Here is a 25,801-nt window from a genome sequence, read left to right as displayed (position 1 = left end):
AGGCCTAGAGCGTTGACATCAAATATGGGCAGCTATCGTTCAACTGAGTATATTAACCCTTCAGATTTAGCAGTCATGGCACAAGGCCTAGAGCGTTGACATCAAATATGGGCAGCTATCGTTCAACTGAGTATATTAACCCTTCAGATTTGGCAGCCATGGCACAAGGCCTAGAGCGTTGACATCAAATATGGGCAGCTATCGTTCAACTGAGTATATTAACCCTTCAGATTTAGCAGCCATGGCACAAGGCCTAGAGCGTGGACATCAAATATGGGCAGCTATCGTTCAACTGAGTATATTAACCCTTCAGATTTAGCAGCAATGGCACAAGGCCTAGAGCGTTGACATCAAATATGGGCAGCTATCGTTCAACTGAGTATATTAACCCTTCAGATTTAGCAGCCATGGCACAAGGCCTAGAGCGTGGACATCAAATATGGGCAGCTATCGTTCAACTGAGTATATTAACCCTTCAGATTTAGCAGTCATGGCACAAGGCCTAGAGCGTTGACATCAAATATGGGCAGCTATCGTTCAACTGAGTATATTAACCCTTCAGATTTTTAAATATTTTTACCAACGACATATGGTGAATTTTCTAGGAATTTCGGATAGCTTCCGATGTGTCTAAACATATTTCTTATTTTTGAAATTTTCGATGAAAGAAATAACATTTTTGAAACAAGATAAAATTATCTTCGAAATGTTTTTATTTGAACAAAACATTGAAATAATAAAAAAAAATAATATTTAACAATATATTTTAAAACAATTTTGTTTTGTGTAGGAAATTATTAAGAATACATTCAATTCACTTCTTATGCAGTTTATGCAATAAAACATCTAATTAAATTCTAACTTTCAACTGTCAATGAAAAAATGTCTCCAATTCGTAATCACACAGTATGATATTTTTTAAAATTTTTATCCATATAATGATGTATAAATATTTGATACAAACTGCGAAGAATCCTTCGAACACGTCACATATCTACGCATTAAAGAAAAAATAAAACTTTTATAATGTATTGACTTGCCGGTCAGATCTGTCCTTCAGAGGCTATAATGAAATATGATGTTTGTGGCTAGTAATGTCCTTCCAATGCCTGGAGGGGTAATTATGATGTAATACATTTATCTTTACTTATATAATATATTATTGCGTAATAAGAACTAAGATTGGCAATAATTAGACCGTCATAAAACCGGAATTTCTTTGTTAGACTGTAAAGTTAGAATTGTATACAGTAAAATAATTTCTATCTTAATAAAATAAACAAATTCTGACTAACTTAACCCTTCAATCCATTAGCATATTGACACTTTTATTTCTTAAATATGCTGTCAGAAAGTCAGAGAACTTGTGCGTATCTCCGCTTTGTAATAAATCCAAATAAATGGAATATTTCTGAACGTATCCGAAAACTAAAAACTGTTTTACAAAGGTGATGAAATACATATTATAATATTAAAAATTTGGATCATTTTTGCGATATGAAAATTTTGAACTCAAACGTTAAAAAGTTAAAAATTGCTCACCTTTTTTCGTCTAAACATTGAACTCAAATAACATAATACGAAAAAAAATCAGACAAATATATTAATGGTATCTCATTTTTTATAAAAAAAAAATAATAAAAAAAACACAAAGTTTCACAATTTTTTCTCAAATCTCAGCTATTATATCGTAAATAAGCCAGAGGCCTGAAGGGTTAGGTTAGGTTGGGTAACAGTAACAACTGTAGGTTGGATAAATTATGTTTTAGAATAAAACATATCTTTATGAAATAGCTTTTTATTGTTTAGAATGCAAGATTATAAAAAATATTAACAGTGATATCAGATCAGGTGGTCAATGTTAGAATTTGTAGTAGAAAAAGTCTTAAAAATGTAATTTTAGGTTAGGTTGTTCAAACTTTAGGTCAGGTTGCGCAGATGTCCACTATAAGAGTCCAATGACAGCGTTGAAGTCGAGCAACCCAGTGACTGATTTCGGCGATATTACTGTGAATGCTGAATACCCACGTAAGAATTCTGCCAGTTGGAAGTAGAGTTTGATTAGGTTGGGTTGCACAAATCTTAGGTTAGATTGCACAAACCTTAGGTCCGGTTGAACGAGATAAGGTCTACGAGATAAAGTGTGCCGTTAGCGGTAAAGGCGAGCAGCCTTATGTCTGAGTTAGTTGATTATGCACCGGATGCTGAAGATTATACCTTCGTCGGTATTCTACCAGTTGGAGTTGGAGTTAGGTTAGGTCGTGTTACACAAATATTAAGTTAGATTGCATAAATCTTAGTTTGAGTTGTAAAACGCTTAGGTTAGGTTGCAAAAATCTGAAGTCAGGTTGCACAGACGTCTAGGAGAAAAGTCCGCCGTTAGCGGTGAAGGCGGGCAGGCGGGTGACGACCGCTCTGAAGTCCGCGATATTGCAGCAGATACTGAAGCCCATGCCCACGTTGGTGTTCTGCCAGTTGAGCCAACTGAATGCGGTGTTGCCGGCGCACCGGTCGGTGCAGAACGCCAGAGCTCGCGCCTCGGCAAGAGTCACGTGCGGGTTGTTCAGTCCCAGGAAGGCGGTGGCCTTGCCGGTGCTGGGCTCGTGTACTACCTGCAAATTATAAGTAGCTTTTAATGTGATGTGAAATATTTCATAGTCAATAGACTGTAATTTACACAGTGTTTAATCTTCGAAGACAGGTGCTAATGAAGACCAACAATATCAGGACTCAGTCAATTAGATTGTTCCTTCTATCTAGATTACTATTGGAAATGCTTTCACAGAATTTGTGGATTTGATATGTTCGACTACACGAAATAAAGTCACAAGAAGGCTGTAATAACATAACTCAATGAAACAGCAATATCAAGACTCGGTCATTTAGAAAGTTGCTTGTACCAAAATTGCATGCTATTGGCGATGCTTTCACACTGTGAAATTCACAGAAGTTGTAGATGTGTTCAACAGTACGGGATAAAGTTACAAGAAGGCTATAATAAAATAACTCAATACCTCGTACAACATCTGTACCCCGCTACGCGTTGCTGTGGCTCATTCTGTCTGTGCGAATAGAAAAACAATAGCGCGTGTTGCTTTATATCCAACTTTTATACTTATTCATTTTGTTTAATAGCATATCTGTCCAAAAGATTACGCTGTTTTTTTAATCGTGTTTTTTACGGTGACATCTTTATTTTAAAACAACATACGCGTAACGCGAATGCAACGTTGTGTCAAAATTTCAAAGCAATCTGTAGAAAAAAAAATTGAAGCTATTTTTTTTTTTAAATCCTGATAACAAAGCCAACTATCAGGTCTAAAACTGTCATATCTTTCAAGTTAGAACCAACTAAACACGTTCACAAAATTTCATTAAAATCAATTTGACGATTTCATAGATTAGTGTGTACTAGGGTGTATCGATTTTTAACTTTTTTTTTGTTTTCAAATTCCAAGTTGAAAAAAAGTTGCTACTAGGTACCACAACATACCACAAAAAGTTTTGGATTTTTAAAAAAATGTTTAGGTCTCCCGCACAAGGCCTAAAGTTTTAATTTTTTTCAAAAAATATAATTTTTTTTTATAATTTAAATAATTAAAATCGTAACTCTTGTGTTTATTCCAAGTTAAAAAACAGTAATAAACTTTTTGTGGTAAGTTGTGGTACCTAGTAGCAACTTTTTTTCAACTTGGAATTTGAAAACAAAAAAAGAGTTAAAAATCGATACACCCTAGGTGTACGAACGCAGTGACACGTGATTTTTATATATTAAGATAATTAGACAGGAACTAGCGTCATTGATCCCTTCGGCACCGGTGCGTAGTCGGGATACACGCCAAACGCGTGCCCAACATTTGTACACAGTTGACACTTGTCACATGAGAACGGGTCGCTTCTACGATTTGTTCAGCTGTGGAACGAACTGCCGGCCTCTGTGTTTCCTCCCTCCTACAACTTGGGACTCTTCAAGAGCCATGTCCACTCCTTCCTCTCCACAAAAAGACCCTCCACACAGCATCCCCAAAGATGACATAGGCCCTGAGGGAAATTATTTTCTTCAGGGCCTCCTGTGTGGAGTTAATATAAAATATATATATATATATATATATATATATATATATATATATATATATATAGGTCCCACAACATTTATTGCGTCCGTGCGTAAATCCGTCTTTGGGCGTCCAGCACTTCTAGTTCTTTTTTTTAGATTGTTTTTGTGAATATTGCACTATGTTTTACTCACGATAATCGCTAATATCATATTTTTTTAATATTCATAATAATGCAGGTTTTGATGTTTATTACACTCTCATACATTTCTAGCGTCACGTACATACTCACGTCCGGGTGTATATTTTTTGTATATTGAAGGTTCCTTTTAATATAGGTTTCACGTCCGTTCACTCTAATTTAATTGTTACGTCTGCCGTATATTGCTGACTATTCTAATAAAGGTTTCACGTCCATACAGAATAATATATTATTGCGTCCGAGTGTATATTATTTGTTTGTTACATGGCGTTTTGAAGGTCGATTTAATTTTTACGTCTTCCGTATATACGGCCCTTAAGACTCTTGGATTTGTTTTGAGAGTTTCAAAAGGTAAATTTAGGCCGTTGTTATGCCCCTTATATTATTAAACCCCTTAGGATTACATGACTTATTCTGATATGGGAGATATATTTCACCTTAAAAATAATCAATATAAATATTGTTTATTTTAATTCTTTTATATATCGAGACAAATAGATATCTATAATTTTTGCAATCTTTTCTTTATTTTGAATATCTACTTATGTGAGACTTCTTATCATTTTTACCAATGTATCTTATTTTATTATACGCTTTTGTTGTAACATTTTTTTTTTCATTCTATTTTGTTTTCTCTATTGTTTTAATTTTGAAGAATTTATAATAACTGCGATACTCAACTATTAAACTAGAATATAAACGTCTATTAGGTGTACTAAATAAATTAACAAATAAATAAACAACACAAAATATTTCTTACTTTTCTAGTGAAGTTTTCACGTTCATAGTGAATTAATTAATTAATTACAGCATCTGTGGTTGAGAGATAAGACTCTCGACTCGCAATCCGAAGCCCGTAATCTGACGGTCAAACCCGGCGTGCGCAAATAAATTTTTATTTGTTTGTGTTATTTCACAATTAATACATTAAACATAATATAAAGTGTGTTTGCAGCACGTTCCAGAGTGAAATATAATCTCAGTATCGCCCTGGTGTGTGACCACCATTCCGAATGGAAACGTTATTTCCAAGCTTTTGCCGTGTTAAGTGACCAGATATAAAGAGCCAGGTACTTTTCTACATTTCTCTTCCTCATCTTCTTCCCCTCCCCAATACCTTCACCCTAGTACTCAGATTGGGGATGCCAGTCTCGCTGTTCCAGACGGGAGCGGTTGAGACTCTTGTGCGGTATATAAAAAATATATGTATATACATTTATGTTTTATTTTTTTGACATCCAGAAACACACCAGACCTGACAACAAACTGTCTATTGATAGTGAGAAGTTTGAATAAATATCTTGTTGCACCTTGTATACAAACGTACCTACTGGGCGCAGGCGTGCGACAATTTTTTTTACAACAATATCCTTAGTAAAAATGTATCATTTCATAACGCGCCAGTTCGCTCCATTGCAGAGGCGGTCGGACATTTTAAGGTCGGGATATCAATTTACCGTCCACTGTAAACCATCTTACAAAAATGTCCACCCGCGCAAGGCGCTTTTTAGTTCTGAGTGCTAAGTGGCAACGTTGTAAATGAACTGAATGTTGCCAAATCGGGGGTTTTGCTTCACCAAGGACTCAAACAATACATAAAAATGTACAAATTCACCAACGGCCATGGGGACGCAATACTATCGACGAAATGCGTGGACGCAGCACGGCCGTCGTTATGTATACAAAATAATATCTACTCGTGATTGGTCACGAGGATACAAAACCATCGACGCAGAACTTCTGTCGTTACGTATTCAATATAATAACATCTGTTTTTATATTTAACTTAATTAGTTCAACCTCAAATTGCAATATTTTAATTAATGAGAACTTATTAATACCATTAAGTTCAAAATAAAAATATTTTTTTATTTTTATTTCTTAACATCTTTAGTGTTACAATATTTACAACATAATATTAAATAATATTTAAATCACTTTTCTGATAAGTAAGATGCTTGTGCTTAGGAGAGGACAGCAATATATTTTTACATATTTATATTGCAAATATTATTACAAAAACTATTAATAGCCTTACAAGAAAATACAATAAAAGTAATAAAAACAGGTTAGTTATAAATAATACCAAGGAATGATAAGCAGAAACATAATATGTGGAGTTTATTAAGCAGAATTGATTTGAAAGTACCTACACGGCACACACGCTCATGTAATCTAGTTTTTATATGTTGTGCCTGCATTCTGTGTAGATCAAATCAAATTGAGTGATATTTTGACTTTATATTTATTTTTCTGCAATTGTTTTAATTGTCGTTTCCTGCACTATTTTCATGTATAATTTCGTAAATATTTTTTATATATATGTATGTAAAAGCCTTAATAGGCGTGAAATAAATAAATAAAAAAAAAAAAAAAATAAAAAATAAAAAAATGCTTGTCTTAGAAGAATATGTTCAACATATGTATAATAACATTCTCTCTGATTCTGTTTTCAATGTAACCAAAATAAATATAAAAACTATATTAAAAATGTATTAAACGTGTACCAAACTGCATAAAATGTTATTATATTATGTAATGACATATATTATGTAGTGGTACGTTATAATAATCTTCTGTTTTAATAATCTCCTGTTATAATAATCTCCAATTAAAATAATCTCATGTTATAATAATCTCCCTCTTGAATAACGTTATATTTTTTACAAAATAAAACAATACTATGTTTTAAACCACTTTATATTTATTTTATACAATATTTGGGTTCAATCCAAACCGGTCGACGAAATATAAATAAAAATGAAGTGGTTTAAAACAAAGTATTTGTTTCATTTTGTATAATGTCAAGCCACTAAGTGTTTGCTTTCTTCGATAAATTTAATATTTTTTAGTTCTTGTAAGTATAGTTTTTAAATTTTTACATACATAATAGAATAGAATATTGCGGAAATCTACAATTGGTTTCTCAGTTAGGTAAATTACACGTGTATAAATGAACCACATTGTAAACTGTTGATTTCCCTGAAATAAAATAAATAAATAAATAATTTAAAACAATAAGAAAATTTATTAGGTGGTATTAGAGAATTTTAAATTGTTTTTTTTGAAACTGTCAGAATTTTCCTCAGATATATCCAGGAGTAATTTATTGAATAATTTTATACCGTTAAATAAATAATGATGTTTTGCTGTTGTAGTTCGAACTAGTGGTACGGTTAGTCCTCCAATATAAATAATTATTTAGCTTAAAATTAATTATGGAATATTATTTTTATCAAATAAATCTTTATGTAATTGAAGTTCTTAATGTACGAGTATTTTTATCATAAATTTTTGTGAGAAGGGGAACCGGGAAACCTTGGAAAACATTTATTGTTGGATAGTTATATGGCTTTTTTAAATATGATTTTTATTAATATTTTTTGAATTGTCACAAGTGGACGTAGGTATGATTTATACGTACCCCCCCCCCCCCCCGCAAACCACGATTTCATATTTTAGTAGTGTAGAATGTGCAAGTGCAAAATAAATACCTTCAAGTATTTTTAATGATACAGTATTTCTAAGTCTAAAAAACATAAAGATAAGTTTTCTCATTCTGTCTACTGTGGAGTTTATTTGACTTTTCTATTTGATGTTATTATCGATAATTATTCCAAGATGTTCACAGCCTAAGCACCCTGATCAAGTTTCTGAAGGAATCGCTTGGGTACCTACTGGACTATAAGGGTATAACGAGCTATGTATTCGATACATGCGATTATATTAATTGGCTAATTATTTAGATTCATTAATTGACAAACAGTTTGCGTTACATATTGGTATTTTGTTAACATTGATATCAGTAAATTTTTCTTTAGCATAGACTACAATTCCACTACTTTTATTTTTGTGATAATTTGTGACTTATTGTTTGTAGTTTGGAATACTTGGTATATTTTTATGTATTGCATGCGAGTGTGCCTCGGATAGTATTAAAAAATCTGGTTGTGGACATAATGTTAAATACATAGGTATACCAGAAGTTTGTCCATGTTTCAAATTATACTCCTTATGTTTAAGTGCAAGATTATTAGTAGATTTATTATATTGTTCAAGATTTTAGTGCATTCGCTGTATGTTTCACATACGTATTCTTCTATATTTAGATTTTTTGTTGATTTCATTTAAGTTAAAGTTTTCATTGCATTTATGAAGGTGTGATAAAATATATAGTTATAATTCTATGAATATATTAATAATAATCCTCACAATTTGTGTTACGATATTCTTGCTAGATTTCAATTCATATCTTGAGGTTTTTATTTTATTCTATAAGGTTTATTTTATATTCAGATAATATTCGGGAACTTATAAATTGTTTGTTTAATTGACAACAATATTTAATTTAAAATAAAACAATAACTTTGTAAACACCACTTTTATTTTTTATACTTTGTGCCGACCGGGTTTCGCTCCCAAAAAAAAAGCTTTTTCTTTAAAAAAAACAACAACGGACGCAATACTACCAACGTAATGCGTAAACGCATCACGATCGTCGTTATGCATTAAAAACTACGCAGGATGCTTCTTAGTTCTTAGTGTCAAGCGGCATCGTTGTAAATTAACCCAACGTTGCCAAATTTGATGATTTACTCAACCAAACGCTCAAATAATTTATAAAAATGTACTCGTGAATGGCCATGGGGACGCAGTACTATCGAAGTAATGCGTAGACGCAGCAAAATCATCTTTATGCATTAAAAACCACGCAAGACGATTCTTAGTTCTGAGTATCAAGCGGCATCGTTGTAAATTAACCAAATGTTGCCAAATCTGATGATTTACTCAACCAAACGCTCAAATAATATTTAACAATGTACTCCGAATGGCCACGAGGACGCAGTACTATCGACGTAATGCGTAGACGCAGCAAGACCGTCGTTATGTATTCATAATAATATTTCAACGTGATCGGCCAGGGGGACGCAATACTATCAAAGTAATGCGTGGATGCAGCATGACCGTCGTTGTATATTCAAAATAATATCTACTCGTGATCGTTCACTGGGACGCAATACTATCGACGTGATGCATGGAAGCATCATGATTGTCATTATGAGTTAAAAATAGTATATTCTCATGAGCGGCTACGGGGACGCAGTACTATCGACGTAATGCGTGGACGCAGCACGACCGTCGTTATGTATATAAAATAATATCTACTCGTAATCGGTCTTGAGGACGCAATACTAACGATGTAATGCGTAGACGCAGCATGATCGTCGTTATGTATCGAAAATTATATTACTTCGTGGACGCGGCAAGATCGTAGAAATGAATAAAAACATACACTGCTCGATATATACATCGTGTAGCGAACCTGTCGGCAAAATGTCAAACGTTCAATATTCGTTTCCAGACATTCTGAGACATTTTTTGCTTCCACAAAAATTTTTGCCATACGATTCTACATGGGGTAAGCATCGTTCTGGCCAATTTTGAGGTCAAAACATTGCAGCGTCCGTATATCGGACGCTGTAAGTCGGTGGACGCTGCAATGCTATGGAGTTTTTAGGGGTCGGACGCAACAAATGTAGCGGGATATATATATATATATATATTTATCCCCTCTCGTACTATGTTGATCTCGCGCGACGGTACGCCAGGTATATGTTGATCCGTTTGCATTTGTTGATCCACTCCGGATATGTTGATCCATTACTCAAGCTGGCATACATATGTAAATCCCTACAGATCAACTTGTGTCATCGAGATTTTGCTGTAAGCCACGCCCATTTTTCGGTGCCATATACATTTTACACGATTTATTTTGTTGATCTATATATTTCTGACAAACTTGACGGCTTGCATGCGTTGTAACTTAACCGCCAATTTCGCGCGCGCTGTCGTACTTTTTAGATCCTGTTAGTACATCCATATTCTATGAAAATGACTTTATACTTACAGAGGATAGACTGCCTCACGAGTATTTATATTGAAATGGAACTTTCGCAAACGTCAAATCCATGCTAAAAATATCTTTTGAACTTGATTAAACAAAAATTGTAAATTTAATACATCATTTACTACGTTTCGTGACTTAGCAGGGGTGCTCGGGTTCAAAGGGTGAGGTTTGTCTAAGTCATTTTATAAGAGAAATTTTGAACATTGATTGAATAAAATTTTATTTTAATGTATCTTTTACCATCTCTCCCGACGTAAGTTTCTTGTAATGATTAAGTTGAAACAAAGCGTAATATCCATAATATGTGCCTATTAAAATTGCGGGGATTAGATTGGTGAGAATTAAATTTTTCAAATTTTAAATTGAAATTGCTGAAAAATTTATTCCAATTTGTTTTTTACTAAACATGGCTAAAGTCATTTCAAGCACCGATTCCAACCAACGATGTTTTAGTATATGTTCGTCAATCAACAGGAGCCATAATGTCTGTACATCAGAGCCCTCGAGAATTATTACAATTATGTGTACCGCCGCCCCGGGAGCCATTTATTAGATAACCAATACACCTACCATTAGTCACCGCCAACGATTTAGCGAGATAGTTGTTTATTTTTTGTATTTTTTTACATCGTCTCCACACAGGAGGCCCTAAGGAAAATCGTAACCCTCAAGGCCTATGTCATCTTTGTGAATGCTGTGTTGGGGGTATTTTGAAAGAAAGGAAGGTCAGTGAGTTCTGGGAAGGAAATAGGTATGGATGGGTGGGTAGTATTCTGGGGGTCAGTGTGTTCGAGTGATAAACATAAGATTCCAACTCTCCTACTGCGTTGCAAGGCGATGCGTTGAAAGAGGATTAATCGATCCGGCCCACCACGCATTTGGTAGGCAAGCGCATCCGCCGCCAAGAACCGAACAAACCTCACCCCATAAACCCGGGCACTCCTGCTAAGTCACCAAACATATCAAACTACTTGAGGTGGCTCTCGACTAGCAATCCGAAGGTCGCGGGTTCAAATAAATTTTATTAAAATTAATTTGCACTATTTTACAATTAGTGTTTGGTTATATCTGAATAGCCAGGTACTCTCCCACCTTCCTCCTCGTCATCTCCTTTGAGGTCTCCTTTGAGGATGCCATAGTCTCACTGGCTCCAGACGGAAGTTTTTGTAAGTCTCCATATTCAAATTCGGCGGTATGATTTTTTTATGTGACACCTATCACAAGAGCGCCCCTGTCTTTACACGTTAAATACATAGAAACTATGTCGCCAACCGGTTGGGCAGCGTTATGAGGCGGGTTAAGGTAGGGGCTGTTGGAATGAATTTATTAATGCTGGTCTTAAAGAGGCGCGAATTATATGGACGAGTAAAAACAGATGCTGATAGCTCGTTCCACATGCGAGCCGACTTACGGTAAAACGAGTCGGAGAAACGACCCGTTCATACATAGATAACATCAACTTTACTGTGAACCTGTGTTCCGCTCGAGTATCACGCACGTGCACGGTGCACCGGGGATCAATGCTGCTAGCTTTTTTTAACAGGCTCTTATAAAATACCTGTAGAATAGACACAGCATACGCACATTCCGTCATACATGATTTTACTGCACATATGCCTCAGGGATTTCATTTCTACAGTATTCTGTCTACTTTCAGCCTTCTTCTGCCAATTCCATGCCTCATTTCCATATATTAGGGTAGGTACCAGCACTACATTGTGGACTGCTAGCTTCGCTTCTTTGGACAGTTTTTAGTTAGCTCCAACCGCGTCCAATCATCCATTAATTACCCATTATAACCAAGAACCCGGCCTCCCCTACTAAGTCACGAAGCGTAATCAGGAGAGATGGTAAAAGATACAGGTTCAAAATTTCCTACATAACATTATTCCTTTTGCCGCCATTTTGGATTTTTATGGTCGAAAGGTATCCCTCAACCAGTTTCTTTCGATCCGGCCCGCCACGCAGTAGATGGGAAAACGCATCCGCCGCCAGGACTTAGACAAACCTCACCCTATGAACCCGTGTACCCCTGCTAAGTTATGATTTTTTTATGGATTTGTTTTTGCGAAATTTTCGTTTCAATCTAAATACGCATACATTTCTTATAAACAATTCAAGAAACACACGTCATTTTGATTTGAAACGGTACCATCTCACAGTCATTTCATGCGATATTCGACTCTAGAGACTAATACTTTGAGTTTAATATCACAAAAGATTACGGAATCACATAAAACCTTGTGATGAACAGTCCACCGATTGCCCCTTGATTGGTTCATTTAGTAAAACCATATATAGGGACACAGATCAACTTTGTCTAATAACTTCTTACCTGGATCAACATACTACGGGAATAGATCAATATATATGAGATCAACAAAATCTTTTGAACTTGATTAAACAAAAATGTAACTTTAATGCATCATTTACTACGTTTCGTGACTTAGCAGGGGTGCCCGGGATTTGTCTAAGTCATTTTGTAAGAGAAATTTTGAACATTGATTGAATAAAATTTTATTTTAATGTATCTTTTATCATTTCTCCCGACGTAAGTTTCTTGTAATGATTAAGTTGAACCAAAGCGTAATATCCATAATATGTGCCTATTAAAATTGCGGCGATTAGATTGGTGAGAATTAAATTTTTCAAATTTTAAATTATGATTGTTAAAAAATTTATTCTAATTTGTTTATTACTAAACATGGCTAAAGTCATTTCAAGCTACGATTCCAACCAACGATGTTTTAGTATATGTTCGTCAATCAACAGGAGCCATAATGTCTGTACATCAGAGCCCTCGAGAACTATTACAATTATGTGTACCGCCGCCCCGGGAACCATTTATTAGATAACCAACACCCCTACCATAGGTCACCGCCAACGTTTAGCGAGATTGTTGTTTATTTCTTATATTTTTTACATCATATCCACACAGGAGGCCCTGAGGAAAATCGTAACCCTCAGGGCCTATGTCATCTTTGTGAATGCTGTGCTGGGGGAATTTTGAAGGAAACGAAAGAGAGTGAGTTCTGGGAAGTAAATAGGTTTGATGGGTGGGTAGTAATCTGGGGTTCAGTGTGTTCGAGTGATATACATAAGAATCTAACTCTCCTACTGCGTTGCAAGGCGATGCGTTGAAAGAGGACTAATCGATCCGGCCCACCACGCAGTTATTAGGCAGGCGCATCCGCCGCCAAGCCCCTCACATACCTCACCCCATAAACTCGGGCACTCCTGATAAGTCACCAAACATATCAAACAACTTGGGGAGACCTATGGCAGAAGTGTGGGTTATCAAATAAATGGTTCCCGGGGCGGCGGTACACATACCCTCCTCCCAAATTGTGATAAACTTCTACTTTCAAATGTAAAACATAATTTAAAACGTACCTAAATGACGGCCTCCGTTATCGAGGGGTAAGGCTATCGACTAGCAATCCGAAGGTCGCGGGCTCAAATAAATTTTACTAAAATAAATTTGTACTATTTTACAATTAGTGTTTGGCAACCAGATCTGAATAGCCAGGTACTCTCCCAACTTTCTCCCCGTCATCTCCTTCGAGGTTCACAATATCTTCAGTCTCACAACAACCCCAATTGGGGATGCCATAGTCTCACTGGCTCCAGACGGTAGCAGTTGGGACTCTGGTGCGATATTGCACCAGATATACCATCAACTTATTTTACCGTACATATGCCTCAGGGATCTCATTTCTACAGTATTCAGTCTACTTTCAGCCTTCTTCTGCCAGTTCCATGCCTCACTTCCATATATTAGGGTAGGTACCAGCACTCCATTGTGGACTGCTAGCTTCGCTTCTTTGGACAGTTTTTTGTTAGCTCCAACCTCGTCCAATCATCCACTAATTACCCATTATAACCAAGAACCCGGCCACCCCTACTAAGTCACGAAGCGTAATCAGGAGAGATGGTAATAGATGCAAGTTCAAAATTTCCCATATAAAATTATGCCTTTTGCCGCCATTTTGGATTTTGATGGTCAAAAGGTATCCCTCAACCAGTCTCTTTCGATCCGGCCCGCCACGCAGTAGGTATTTTTTATTGATTTGATTTTTGCGAAAGTTTCGTTACAATCTGAATACGCATACATTTCTTATAAACAATTCAAGCAACATATATTAGGGTAGGTACCAGCACTCCATTGTGGACTGCTAGCTTCGCTTCTTTGGACAGTTTTTAGTTAGCTCCAACCGCGTCCAATCATCCATTAATTACCCATTATAACCAAGAACCCGGCCTCCCCTACTAAGTCACGAAGCGTAATCAGGAGAGATGGTAAAAGATACAGGTTCAAAATTTCCTACATAACATTATTCCTTTTGCCGCCATTTTGGATTTTTATGGTCGAAAGGTATCCCTCAACCAGTTTATTTCGATCCGGCCCGCCACGCAGTAGATGGGAAAACGCATCCGCCGCCAGGACCTAGACAAACCTCACCCTATGAACCCGTGTACCCCTGCTAAGTTATGATTTTTTATGGATTTGTTTTTGCGAAATTTTCGTTTCGATCTAAATACGCATACATTTCTTATAAACAATTCAAGCAACACACGTCATTTTGATTTGAAACGGTACCATTTCACAGTCATTTCATGCGATATTCGACTCTAGAGACTAATACTTTGAGTTCAATATCACAAAAGATTACGGAATCACATAAAACCTTGTGATGAACAGTCCACCGATTGCCCCTTGATTGGTTCATTTAGTAAAACCATATATAGGGACACAGATCAACTTTGTCTAATAACTTCTTACCTGGATCAACATACAACGGGAATAGATCAATATATATGAGATCAACATAAGTATGCCAATTTGGGTAGATCAACATACTACGGGAATAGATCAATATATATGAGATCAACATAAGTATGCCAATTTGGGTAGATCAACATAAATTATGCATCCGATTTCCATACAAATTTTGAAAATTTTACTAACAGTATATCAAATGGTTTTTCTGGCAAACTGGCAACATTGATAATTATTGTACCACTGTTGTCAATTTATTCAGATGTATTCCATAATAGCCAAGTTATATGGTGTTAAAGGTGGATCAACTTAGTCTAACAACTTCTTACTGGATCAACATAATACGGGAAGAGGACAAAATATATATATATATATATATATATATATATATATATATATATATATATATATATATATATATAAATATACAGTTGTACTATGTAATATCTTACCTTGTAGTACCACAGTGGCACAGGGATCTTACTTCCTGAAGGACTGAGGTAAAGGTTCCTTGCAGTTCCACTGTTGTCCTTCAGTTGAAGGATGCCCCAGGTGCCGGTGTAGACCTTAGTCCTTGCGTTTGTGGCCCCAATACGCAGTCTCAAGTTCTAAAACGTTGTAATTAACGAAGTCAAAAGATTACTTGCGAGATTAACGTTTTTAAATTTTTGCGGTTTTTTAACTAATTCTTCAAATTTTGTTAAAAAAAAATCCTTGGAACCACATTTTTTAGTATATTAACTTTGTTTCGTACAATATGCTTCTGTTGTCTGTTGTCTGTGTTACTTATTAGATTTGGTATAGCAAGCCCGGGCAACGCCGGAGACTTCAGTTAGTGCTGTACATTATTATTAATGAATTAGTTGTGAACACAAATTAATGACATTACATTAAATGATCGTAACCACTCAACGAGGGAGGCCGTTAACCCCTCTTTTAATTGCTGATATGTTTAATTTATACCTTATTTAAAACAGCGAATGGTTTGAGACCGGACAATATTGTTGTTTTTTAACAAATTAAGGAGATTATATAGAATTATCAATAATAGAATTAAAATCTTTAATGATGGATGGCAGCTTAAGATTATTCTTTGAATAAAGTGTATTTTTTAGATAGCGTAAAAATGGCATGTTTGGTGGGTGTGATTTAAACAGAGCGTGCTTGCTTTGTGACGAGTTCATTTCCCACAATCGCACATATGAAATAAAAATAACTAAATCTTTAATGTTACGTGAGGGAAAATGACTGCGGCCTTCAAACATCTGCAGAAACGGGCGGTGCGTTTGACACATTCCCCATCTTAACAAACGAATTGCTATCTTTGAAGCATAAGCGTCAGGTGGAAAAAAATCTGTACTTGTTATACCAGTATTTCGATGGAAGATGCTCCGAGGAACTGTGTCATTAATCCCGTCGGCACCAGTGAAAAGTTTTGATATACGGTAAACGCGCGCAAACGTTCGTACACTGTTAACATTAAATTGTCACATGAGAACGAGTCGGTTCTTCGACCAAAAGCTCTATTTTCAATAAGAGGAACTGCTGCGTGGCCTTTTTTATGCAAAAAATAAATTTATATTTGACAAAATACCCAACCTAACCGAAAAAAAAAAGTTTTTGACCAAAAGGTATAGAAAATATCTAGTACGGATATGTCCTACTTTATTTATTTGTGTTTTAAATGATCAAATATAGGCTATTAAATAATAATATTTAATCGTGATTTTGGATAATGAACATAATTTATAAAAATAATTTTGGCCTTTTTGCTATAGTATAAAAATTGTTTTTTGGGGATCTGGCGAGAGGCACGAAATGAAAGACGTGTCATGAAGGTCACAGTGTTTATTGAGTCAGTTTGCCGTGATGAGAGTTGACGTAGGACTGATGTTGAATTCACCGGATGCTGGATGTGATGGCTGGTCAAGCGCGGGTCAGTGAGTCGACGCCGGGCGCTGGTGACCGGTACTCGAAGACGGTCAGGCACTGGCGAAGAACGTGGGTCTTCAGGTACTCCATTGCTGACGGGAAGGCCGAAGGTGCGGTGGACCTTGTAGGCGGTTGAGCGGGAGGTGCGTAGACCAGTGAGGATGCTGCGTGACCTCGTAGTGGTCATGGTGCATGGATGAAGCGCTGGTCAGATGCGCTGGAACCAGGGCGCTAGGATCCGATGTAGCGCTGGCCAGGGACGGTGGCCAAGGCGCTATGATGATGTCCCGATCGAGTCCATAGTTGGGCCGGGCGGAGCCAAGAATATTGTCCTAACGCGCGAGTAAGAGAAGCGCGACTCGTTGTGCCTTGTTAACTGACGGCGGATTGATGACTGACTGACTGCTGGCTGCCTCGGGCTTATTTATACTGTACAGCCGACGACAACAGTAGGTAAAAAGCGATTTTTTTTGTTTAGTTAAATTACAAATGATTCACGTTGATATACAAATTTATCGTTAATGAATTGAAATTTCAACCCAACAAAATAGGTAATATATAAACGTAATGTAAACCCAATAACGTAATGTTCCATCTTGGATACAAGAAGATTTTAAGAAGATTACCTTTTCCAGAGTGTTCCAGTTGTCTTTGTTGAACGGTGCCCACTGCGGGGCCACGTTCACAAATGTAAAGGTAGCTCTCTGCGCCGGAGAGAATACAAAGTCGGTCTTGGCGGCGAGGTGTCCTCGAGTAAGGAAGTGGGTAGTATTGATGTACTTTTCGGCGGCCCCAGAGCCAAGGATCGTGTCAAACGCGGCTTTCTGTGAGTCCTGGGTATACAACGTGTTCACGCTCAGGCCGGGGAAGTAGATGCCCTCTATGAACAAAGAAGACAAAGTCATTTGAAAAGGTTCACATTGTGGGAAAAAGGCAAACTCGAAGACTTTGTGAGGTCTGCGAAAACCTAGTTTCCTATTGAGATTTTATAAAATCAGCTGTTCCGGGTCTGGCAAGGTTTGGGCCAAAGAGAACAGACCGTCTCCAAAAGCGTCTCTGGAGGTCTATTCTAAGCCCTATTTCAATACCATATTGACGAAATCTGTCATCTATGGTCAGATAGCGATATTTGCGAGCATGGTCAGAGTATGATTCCGAAAGTCGGTAGACAAAAGCCGCTACTTTTAGCGCGGCCTCTGAGGTCTCGGATCCGCTGTCAATTTGTACAGCTTTTTAATTATATCCTTCGTTATTATTGAGTGGGGGTGAACAAACTAAGTTCTTGGAACTGAAAGAAATCGTATACACAATCCTTAGCTAAGGCGTGATCAATTGATTCCGTTCGTTAACAGTTAATATTCTAAGTGAATGCCGGTACTATTTAATAGGATTTGGCTTAGGTAGAAGCGGTATTGACTCCAGTCTATATATTTGTAAATTTGCTACTAGCTGGCCCAAGAAAAGAGAGTAAGATAACCTTGTTTTCGATTGGGTCGACTTTTTTTCATGCAAATGAGCAACAATTTTTGGCATATTATGCCGAGTTTGCATTTCAGATTTCTTAATACTTTTTTATAAATTCTAACAATTCAAAATAAACAGTAAAATATAGGTAAATTCTTTGGCTATAAAACACCATAATCAGTTTATACGTATCAGTATTAATATTTGGAGGTATGGATTATTTTTAATGAGTGCACCAAATTTGAATGCCAATCACTCAACTCATATTCCGGTTAAAAAAAAACCCACACATCATCCCCAAAGATGACGTAGACTATGTGTAGACTAATGCAAAAATATGATTTTTTAACTCACGTGAGAAGGTGAGAGGTCTATCTACACCAGACATGTATTTAGCGTTATCAGGGTTCTGGTCGTAAAGCACATAGAACACCTCGGCTTTGGTCTCGTGGAAGCAGATAGTCATGATGGTGTGCGCCTTGCCTGCGGCGGCCAGACCCACAGTGATGATGGTACCTCCGTCCACGCAGTTGCCCCCCCTGGCCTCGGTGGGCTTGGAGTGTGCTGTGCAGGCCACAGTGGAGAAACCAATCGTGCCGGAGAGCCAGCTCGACGCCGAGAAAGAAGTTCCTCCGGTGCAGACGAGATTCTGAAAATAACATTGAGTTAAGCTAGTTTGGGGGTTGATGCTACAAGCAAGGTCAGCCCTAGACCAAACGCTAGTACAAAAGCTCTGTATTAGGTATTAGGTTCATGTAGAAATATGAGTTTTGCTAATTTATTAAGAAAACTAAATTAATTGTAAATCGTTTAAGAACGGAATTTCTTTGATAGGTTTAAACTTATAAACATTTAGTAAACAGGAATGTACTCACAACCTCGAAACAAATTTTCTTAAGGTATTGGTAGGTTTCCTGATAAACTATTAGTATAAACGAATGTATTATTAAACATAGTAAATATATCATCTATCATTAGCGCAATCCCTAATACGATATGAAATAACTACATTCGGACATAATATCTTAATTTAGTTAAAAACTTGCAATATTCTAACATTGATTAGGAATTCAATTGAATTCATTTCGAAATTGTACTACTTTCCCTTGTATAACCTTAATTTTTATTCCAAACTTGCTTATAATTAAAATTTTAGCTAGAGGTTTCAATGCTTAGCAAAACTAAAGGGGACTCAATGAGTGTCCTTGAAAAATCTCTCTTTTAATTGCTCTACTTTACCGTATATGTGGAGAATAGATTCACACTCATATATAGACAAATTAAAGAACTGAGCATCTTCGGAAGAAACCTCTCCTGTTTTGTCAGCATCCATCACAAATAGTCTGGAGTTGTCTTCATGCGGATCCAATTGCACCCGCACCAGCAGAGGGTATTTATAATCCTTCAAACGTCGCTGCTCTCCATTATCCCTGACGACGAACAAGGGAAACCGCTGAGCATTGGAGTATACTTTATACTTGTCCAGCATGAGGTTGATGACCTCCTGGGTGGAGACCAGCGAGGTGACCCACACAGACATCTGGCTGCCGTAGGAAAGGGGTGAAGAAGGACGTCTCTCGGTTGTAGAAATGTCCATTGATGGAGAAATGTCCATTGATGGAGAAATGTCCCCTCAGTGCTGCTGCCCTTTGCCTTCTTTTGTCTGTTCTCCTTTTGATGGCCGTTGACCCCAGCCGGGAGTTATGAACTCTTCTGACCACCACCGACCCCTGCGCGGGTATAATGATATGGTCATCGATAAGATACTCTTAAAGCTATCTTTCGTATAGATCCTAAGAAGATAAATGATTCGCTTAAATTGTACAATGATATTATTGTGCATAGTATGACATCATCTGGCATCTGACATCATCTCTATTAACATACATAATAAACCAAAAGAAAACTACTCACGGCTTCCACTGGCTTGCTGGTCGTTGAGGAATGGCTCAAGGTACTACTGGGGCAAGCCATGGTGACCACCTGTCCGTCGGAGAAGGCGATACTGCCAGAGTTGCCCGAGGGGGCCAGCAGGGCTCCACCAGTCGCGTACACGGGCTGTGGTTCTGTCAGAGACGACACAGTCACTGAACAGGAGGCTAAAACAGAAAATATATACATAATTAATTCCACACTTGATCATCTGATTAAATTAAGGCCTTTCTCGCTAAAGTAGGAGATTTTCGGATACTTATGACCAAAAAAAATCGTTAGTTGCCCTGGAGATGTGATTTTTGTGAAATTCCTTCGTAACCTCTCAAGTTCCCTCATATAATCCAATACAAATTGTGCTGGATGGTGGAAATGAACGTCAACATTTCATAAAAGATTCACCTATTTTTATTTCCGGCAGCGATATTATACCTAAAACAACAGTCAAACTTCTCGGTGTCAATTTAGATTCGGACATTTGGCTTAAAAGTCAAATAAATAGTATCGAAGACAACTGGTGGTGCACAAGATCTTTCGTTCGCAATTGTGCGGAGGTTGCGGGAAGTGTGATAAAGACTTAACAAAATAACAAAACTAATTAAATTTGCCTTATAGTGTTTACAAGAGAGGAAAAGAGTGGTAAAGGCCAAAGACTTGCCCCTAGGTCTCGTCCTCCGTAGCCGATGGTTCCTTTTACACCTATCAGTTTGCCTTGTTCACATAACATAAAAATAGTGACATTCACTGTGACGGGTAAAATGTTTCACTGGACGATGTGATGTTCCAAATAATCACAGCCGAGTTTAACCATTTTCGGATATTAACAAAAAATGACACGACAATGTTCGCGGAGACCAAAATGCAACGATAATAATGTTCCTTGTCGTTTGGCCCGGGTCAAGGGGAAAAAAGGGGGGGGGTGAAGGGTACACATTTTACAGTACAGGCACAGGCTATTCAATTAACCTCACGCGCAACTAACAACTATAGTCTGTCCGAAGAAACCTTCCTACAGAGGTAACAAAACTACTCATCAACTCTTGCGAAGTCTCACGTCTCGATTACTGCAACGAAATTTATGCCAGCCTTCCAAAATATCAAACGGACGAACTTCAAACAATGTTTAATACAGCAGCACGGCTCATAACCGGGGTCTCTAAATAATCGCACATTTTAGAACAACTAAGTGGATCAAATGCCCTGAAAGAATCCAGTACAATGAAATGGCCCTATATCTCTGAACCATGCGTCCTGGAGAACACTGGTCTGAGACAGTTTAAGTTTAGATCACAACGTCATCAGCTATAGGCCGACTAAGGGAACCTAAGCGCAAGCCAAAAACTAAGTTTGAGATCGCGCTTTCGGAGTATCTGGGCCGAAGACTTGGAATAAAGTTCCAAGCTCATAATTTGAAATACTTTGTTCAAGAAACTGTATTAATGTCCAAGGCCTTTGGCATTATAGGTATCTCTAAAAGACGCTGTCAGAAAGTCAGAGAATTTGTATGTACTACTATATATTTCTAAATGTATTCGTAAACTAAAAACTGTTTTTGAAAGGTGATGAAATACATTTTCATATTCAATTACTAGATAAATACAGTTTATGAAATATTCAAATTTTTAATGAAAATTTGAAAAAAAAAAAATGGTTTGCCTTAAGTTTTCTCGTCGAAATACTGATCTAAAATTACTGATAATAAAATAAAATTGAATATTCAATCAAATTACTAAATATACTTAAAATACATTCCCTAGAAAACAGAAGAAAAATAAATGACCTAACTGTTTTATTTAAGATTATTAACTCCAAACTAGACTGTTGTGAACATAGATTTATATACATAGATTTCAGAGTAACTACTCGAGCAACTAGGCAAAATATATTATTCTGCAACAATAACTTTAGTACAAACTATCACATACATGCACCTATTTCTCGCTTTCACACACTTGGAAACAAATTCATTATTTAATATAAGTTTGCCTGTGTTCAAGAGATACCTGAATGACATTTTTATGTAGCATATTTAAAGAGTGATTGCGTATGTTTGATGTTTTCTTGTAGATATGTTGTGAACTTAAAAAAATTGTTATTTTTGTGTTGATGTTTTAAAAATAAAAACCTTCTGTTGTCACTGTATTATGCAGTAAATTATTTATAATGTAAAAGCTAATCAAGGCGTTTAAATTAATAAATAAATAAATTATGGCCACCTCCGTTTTTTATCAAATTGCTGTCGGAACCTTTGATTTGATAGAGGTGTGAATTTTAATTATTCGGTGGTTAATGTCGATATTTGAATTTAAAGCTTGGAGTTTTTTCTTTTTGACGGTAAGAGAGGTACAACGATCTCTATGAGACCTTTAAAAAGCGAACAAATTTAATCTACCGGTACTAGTTGTTTGTGCTGAGGAATTCAAAATTGACCAAGTTGCCAGGTAGACTAAAACTCTAACAACCTACAAACTTTACTACACACCAGTCAAAACCCCGTGCAACGCCGGGACCACGTCACCTCGTAAATAAATAATACAAGTATTTTTGGTATTAATTTAACAAACAATCAATGATTAGACTAATCCCCGTATTACCAATGTCGGATATCTCCAATTTTAATCATTAATCCAATCTGATAAAATTAAATATACTCGTAGCAATAATATCATTTATCAAATTAATCTGAGATTAAAAAACATATTCTCTTATTCTTGCTTTATTTTGTTTGTATTGCTTAGTTACATTACTGCGGGGATTTGAAATAGGAACTTGCCGTCTAGCAGTGCCCTCACTGTTTTTGCGCTAAAATTGTCAAATTAAGCCAAATCTCGACGGTATGAGAAGTAATTATGAACTTACCTTGGGGCAAACGTATTATGCTTCATTTTAGTTGAAACAATAAAAGAAAAACATGGAAAAAAACAGAAAATAGCTTGAGATAGACATTTATTAACAAATTATAAGCGGCCATGTTGATTTCTAATGATGTAATTATTTTTACAAGTTTACTATGCTACCTAACCTAACCTAACCTAACTTAACCTAACCTAACCTAACCAGTGGGATATTTTGAGAAATATGTCATATTTATTTTGAGTGTAAAAATGAAACGGAGTGAAATTTGTTCTACGTGAAAGCTTTGCACCTGAGAACAATACCACGGGCACAGTTTGAGATCATCAGGAATTAGTAATTATGTCGGGAAAGTGTTAAATTTTATTGGGCACTCGTAGTCAGCGTATACCTTGAAATATTGCTAGCATTGAAGCATTGGAAGCATGGAACAAACTTCAAGAATATGTCCTCCATTCTACCAATATAAACCTATTTAAAGCTCTGTTCAATTCTTATTTGGAGATAAGAATTGGTTAACTTATTTTAAATTGAAATAACTCAATTACTGTTAAATTTATTGTGTAATCTGATATGAGTGAATCAACAGGATGCTGCCTGCTTATTAAATTATAATAAAAACCGTTCAACCCTGGGGACTTTAGCTAGTTTTAATATAATGTCATATAGAGCAACTGACCTCTCGAAACAACTTCATCCTGAATAATGGTATTTTTCAGAGTCGGCAGTTGTTGGAAGTCCAGAGTGTGCCAGCCGAGAGCCTTGACAGTCTCAGGAACTTCGTATGCATTACACGCCACCAAAAAGGCCAAAAAAAATTACACAATTCTTTGTCCCTATTTTTTCTGCTTCACCGTGAACCGTTTTGAAAATTGATATGTTTCGAAAACTAAAAGGCGGATATTTAGACTTTTACAAAAAAGTGATTTTAGTTTATTTTTGATTTTGAAACCATGGAAGTCGGATTCACAATGATGTAAATTAATATTGTAGCAGTTTTATATGTTTTGTTTGGAAAATTTGTTATCTTTGTTATCAAAATATGTTGTGGAGTGGATTTTATTCAACTTTCTCATTTGGTTTGTTTTATTGTGAATCTTAGTAATCGAAAACCTATTTTTTCTCTCTTTATTTATTCAATACATTTTCATAAAAAAGGTTACAACCTCAATATCATAATACACGGTATTCGGAAACTTATAGTACAATTAGGAAACTGATAAATCTACATCACATTTGCAGTCGGTTTTGTGGAATGTCTTTTTATTACAGCTTTCCTTTTCGAGTAAATCAAGTTCTCAGAAGTTTTAAAATCAAATTGTAAGGGGGCTTTTAGCAACGGTTTAATGTATTCTATAGTGCGTCGTAGCGTGAATTTGTCCCCAATTTTAACATAAGCTCCCCTCAGTTGCAAAAAAATTAGAAAAAGTAAAAATAAAATTAAAAGATTAAATTTTTTTTTGGTTCTCTTTGTGACCGCGTATAGTTTATTTGCAGTGCGGTAGATACTTTCAGTGTCGTTCCGGTGAAAGACAACAATTTAGACTCGAAACGTTGCTTGTATGGAATGTCACAACGGTGCTGCCAAGGTCTGGAATCCATGAGAAGACATTGTGTCAGCGCTCTATTAGCAGCAGACATATACCTGGAAGGATGACGAACCTCGTGCTGAAACTGTTGGTGGACGCGGTGGACTCTCTCGCTGCAGCAGCTGGTCCAGTTTCCTCACCACGTTGGATTCTTGCTGCAGAGTCTCCATCCTCTACCTTCGTCGAATGTCACAGCGGTGCTGCCAAGGTCTGGAATCCATGAGAGGACATTGTGTCAGCGCTCTATTAGCAGCAGACACATACCTGGAAGGATGACGAACCTCGTGCTGACACTGTTGGTGGACGCGGTGGACTCTCTCGCTGCAGCAGCTAGTCCAGTTTCCTCACCACATAGGATTTTTGCAGCAGATTCTCCATCTCCGTGTCACCTGTTTCTGTACTTCATTTTATTTAACTTAATTTCAATTTCAATTTGTAATATTTATATATTTTTTTGTAATATCTGCATTAACTGTACAGCGCCCCTGAGGTGATATTTCGCAAAAGCGGCGCTATAAAAATCATCCAATAAATAAATATATAAATTGTATTGACTTTAGCCACTTCTGAAATCAGAATTTAAATTGTTTCTTGAAATCGCTTTGGTCGTGTTTGGCGACCAGCTCGGAACAGCCAAGTACATCCCCACCTTCATTTATCCCATATCCTTTTCCTCCCATTTACCTTCCTCGTCACAAAATACCACAATTATTAGAGATTCCATAGTCGAATAGAAGAATTAAAATGAACACTTCTATGAAACCAAAGGTTCCGACAGCAATTTGAGAAAAATTTATTAAATTTTGTTTTATTTATTTTTACATAAAATCACAAAAAAATGAGATACAAATAAAATATTTGTCTGATGAATTTTTTTTTTCATATTAGTTCAAAGTTTACAAGAAAATAGGCGAACCTATTAAAACTTTTTTATGTTTGATTTCATAATTTTCATATCACGAAAATTATGTTTATTTCCAATATTTAAAATTTAAAAGCGTACTTTATCACCTTTAGAAAATGGTTTTTGGTTTTCGGATACGTTCACAAATATTCCATTTGGATTTTATTTAGAAACGGACGTAC

At 36.4% G+C, this 25,801-nt stretch overlaps 1 protein-coding gene across 1 annotated transcript; it reads right to left on the bottom strand.

Moving 5' to 3' along the window:
• Nucleotides 1-1,799: 1,799 nt before the first annotated feature.
• LOC149414413 (salivary endonuclease-like) lies at nucleotides 1,800-20,547 on the bottom strand. The gene is made up of 5 exons (XM_089644167.1): nucleotides 20,256-20,547; nucleotides 18,696-18,990; nucleotides 17,504-17,757; nucleotides 15,398-15,553; nucleotides 1,800-2,612 (listed from the first exon to the last, which is right to left on the bottom strand). The coding sequence occupies exons 1-5, from the start codon at nucleotides 20,460-20,462 to the stop codon at nucleotides 2,361-2,363; spliced, it is 1,164 nt and encodes a 387-aa protein (XP_089500293.1). The 5' UTR covers nucleotides 20,463-20,547; the 3' UTR covers nucleotides 1,800-2,360.
• Between the last annotated feature and the right edge of the window lie 5,254 nt (nucleotides 20,548-25,801).

Source organism: Hesperophylax consimilis, chromosome 20, assembly GCF_061612785.1.
Source record: "Hesperophylax consimilis isolate HC1 chromosome 20, BYU_Hcon_1.0, whole genome shotgun sequence".
NCBI lineage: Eukaryota > Metazoa > Arthropoda > Insecta > Trichoptera > Limnephilidae > Hesperophylax > Hesperophylax consimilis.
This window is presented reverse-complemented; position numbering and strand designations above follow the sequence as displayed.

Excerpts from the sequence above, each read along its gene's own strand:
- LOC149414413 (XM_089644167.1), bottom strand. The coding sequence starts at position 20,462 with ATGTATATATTTTCTGTTTTAGCCTCCTGTTCAGTGACTGTGTCGTCT. Across the intron at positions 17,758-18,695 it reads TAGACCTCTCACCTTCTCAC|AGGGCATCTACTTCCCCGGC; the intron begins GTGAGTTAAAAA and ends CTTTGTTCATAG. Across the intron at positions 2,613-15,397 it reads TGCCACTGTGGTACTACAAG|GTAGTACACGAGCCCAGCAC; the intron begins GTAAGATATTAC and ends TATAATTTGCAG.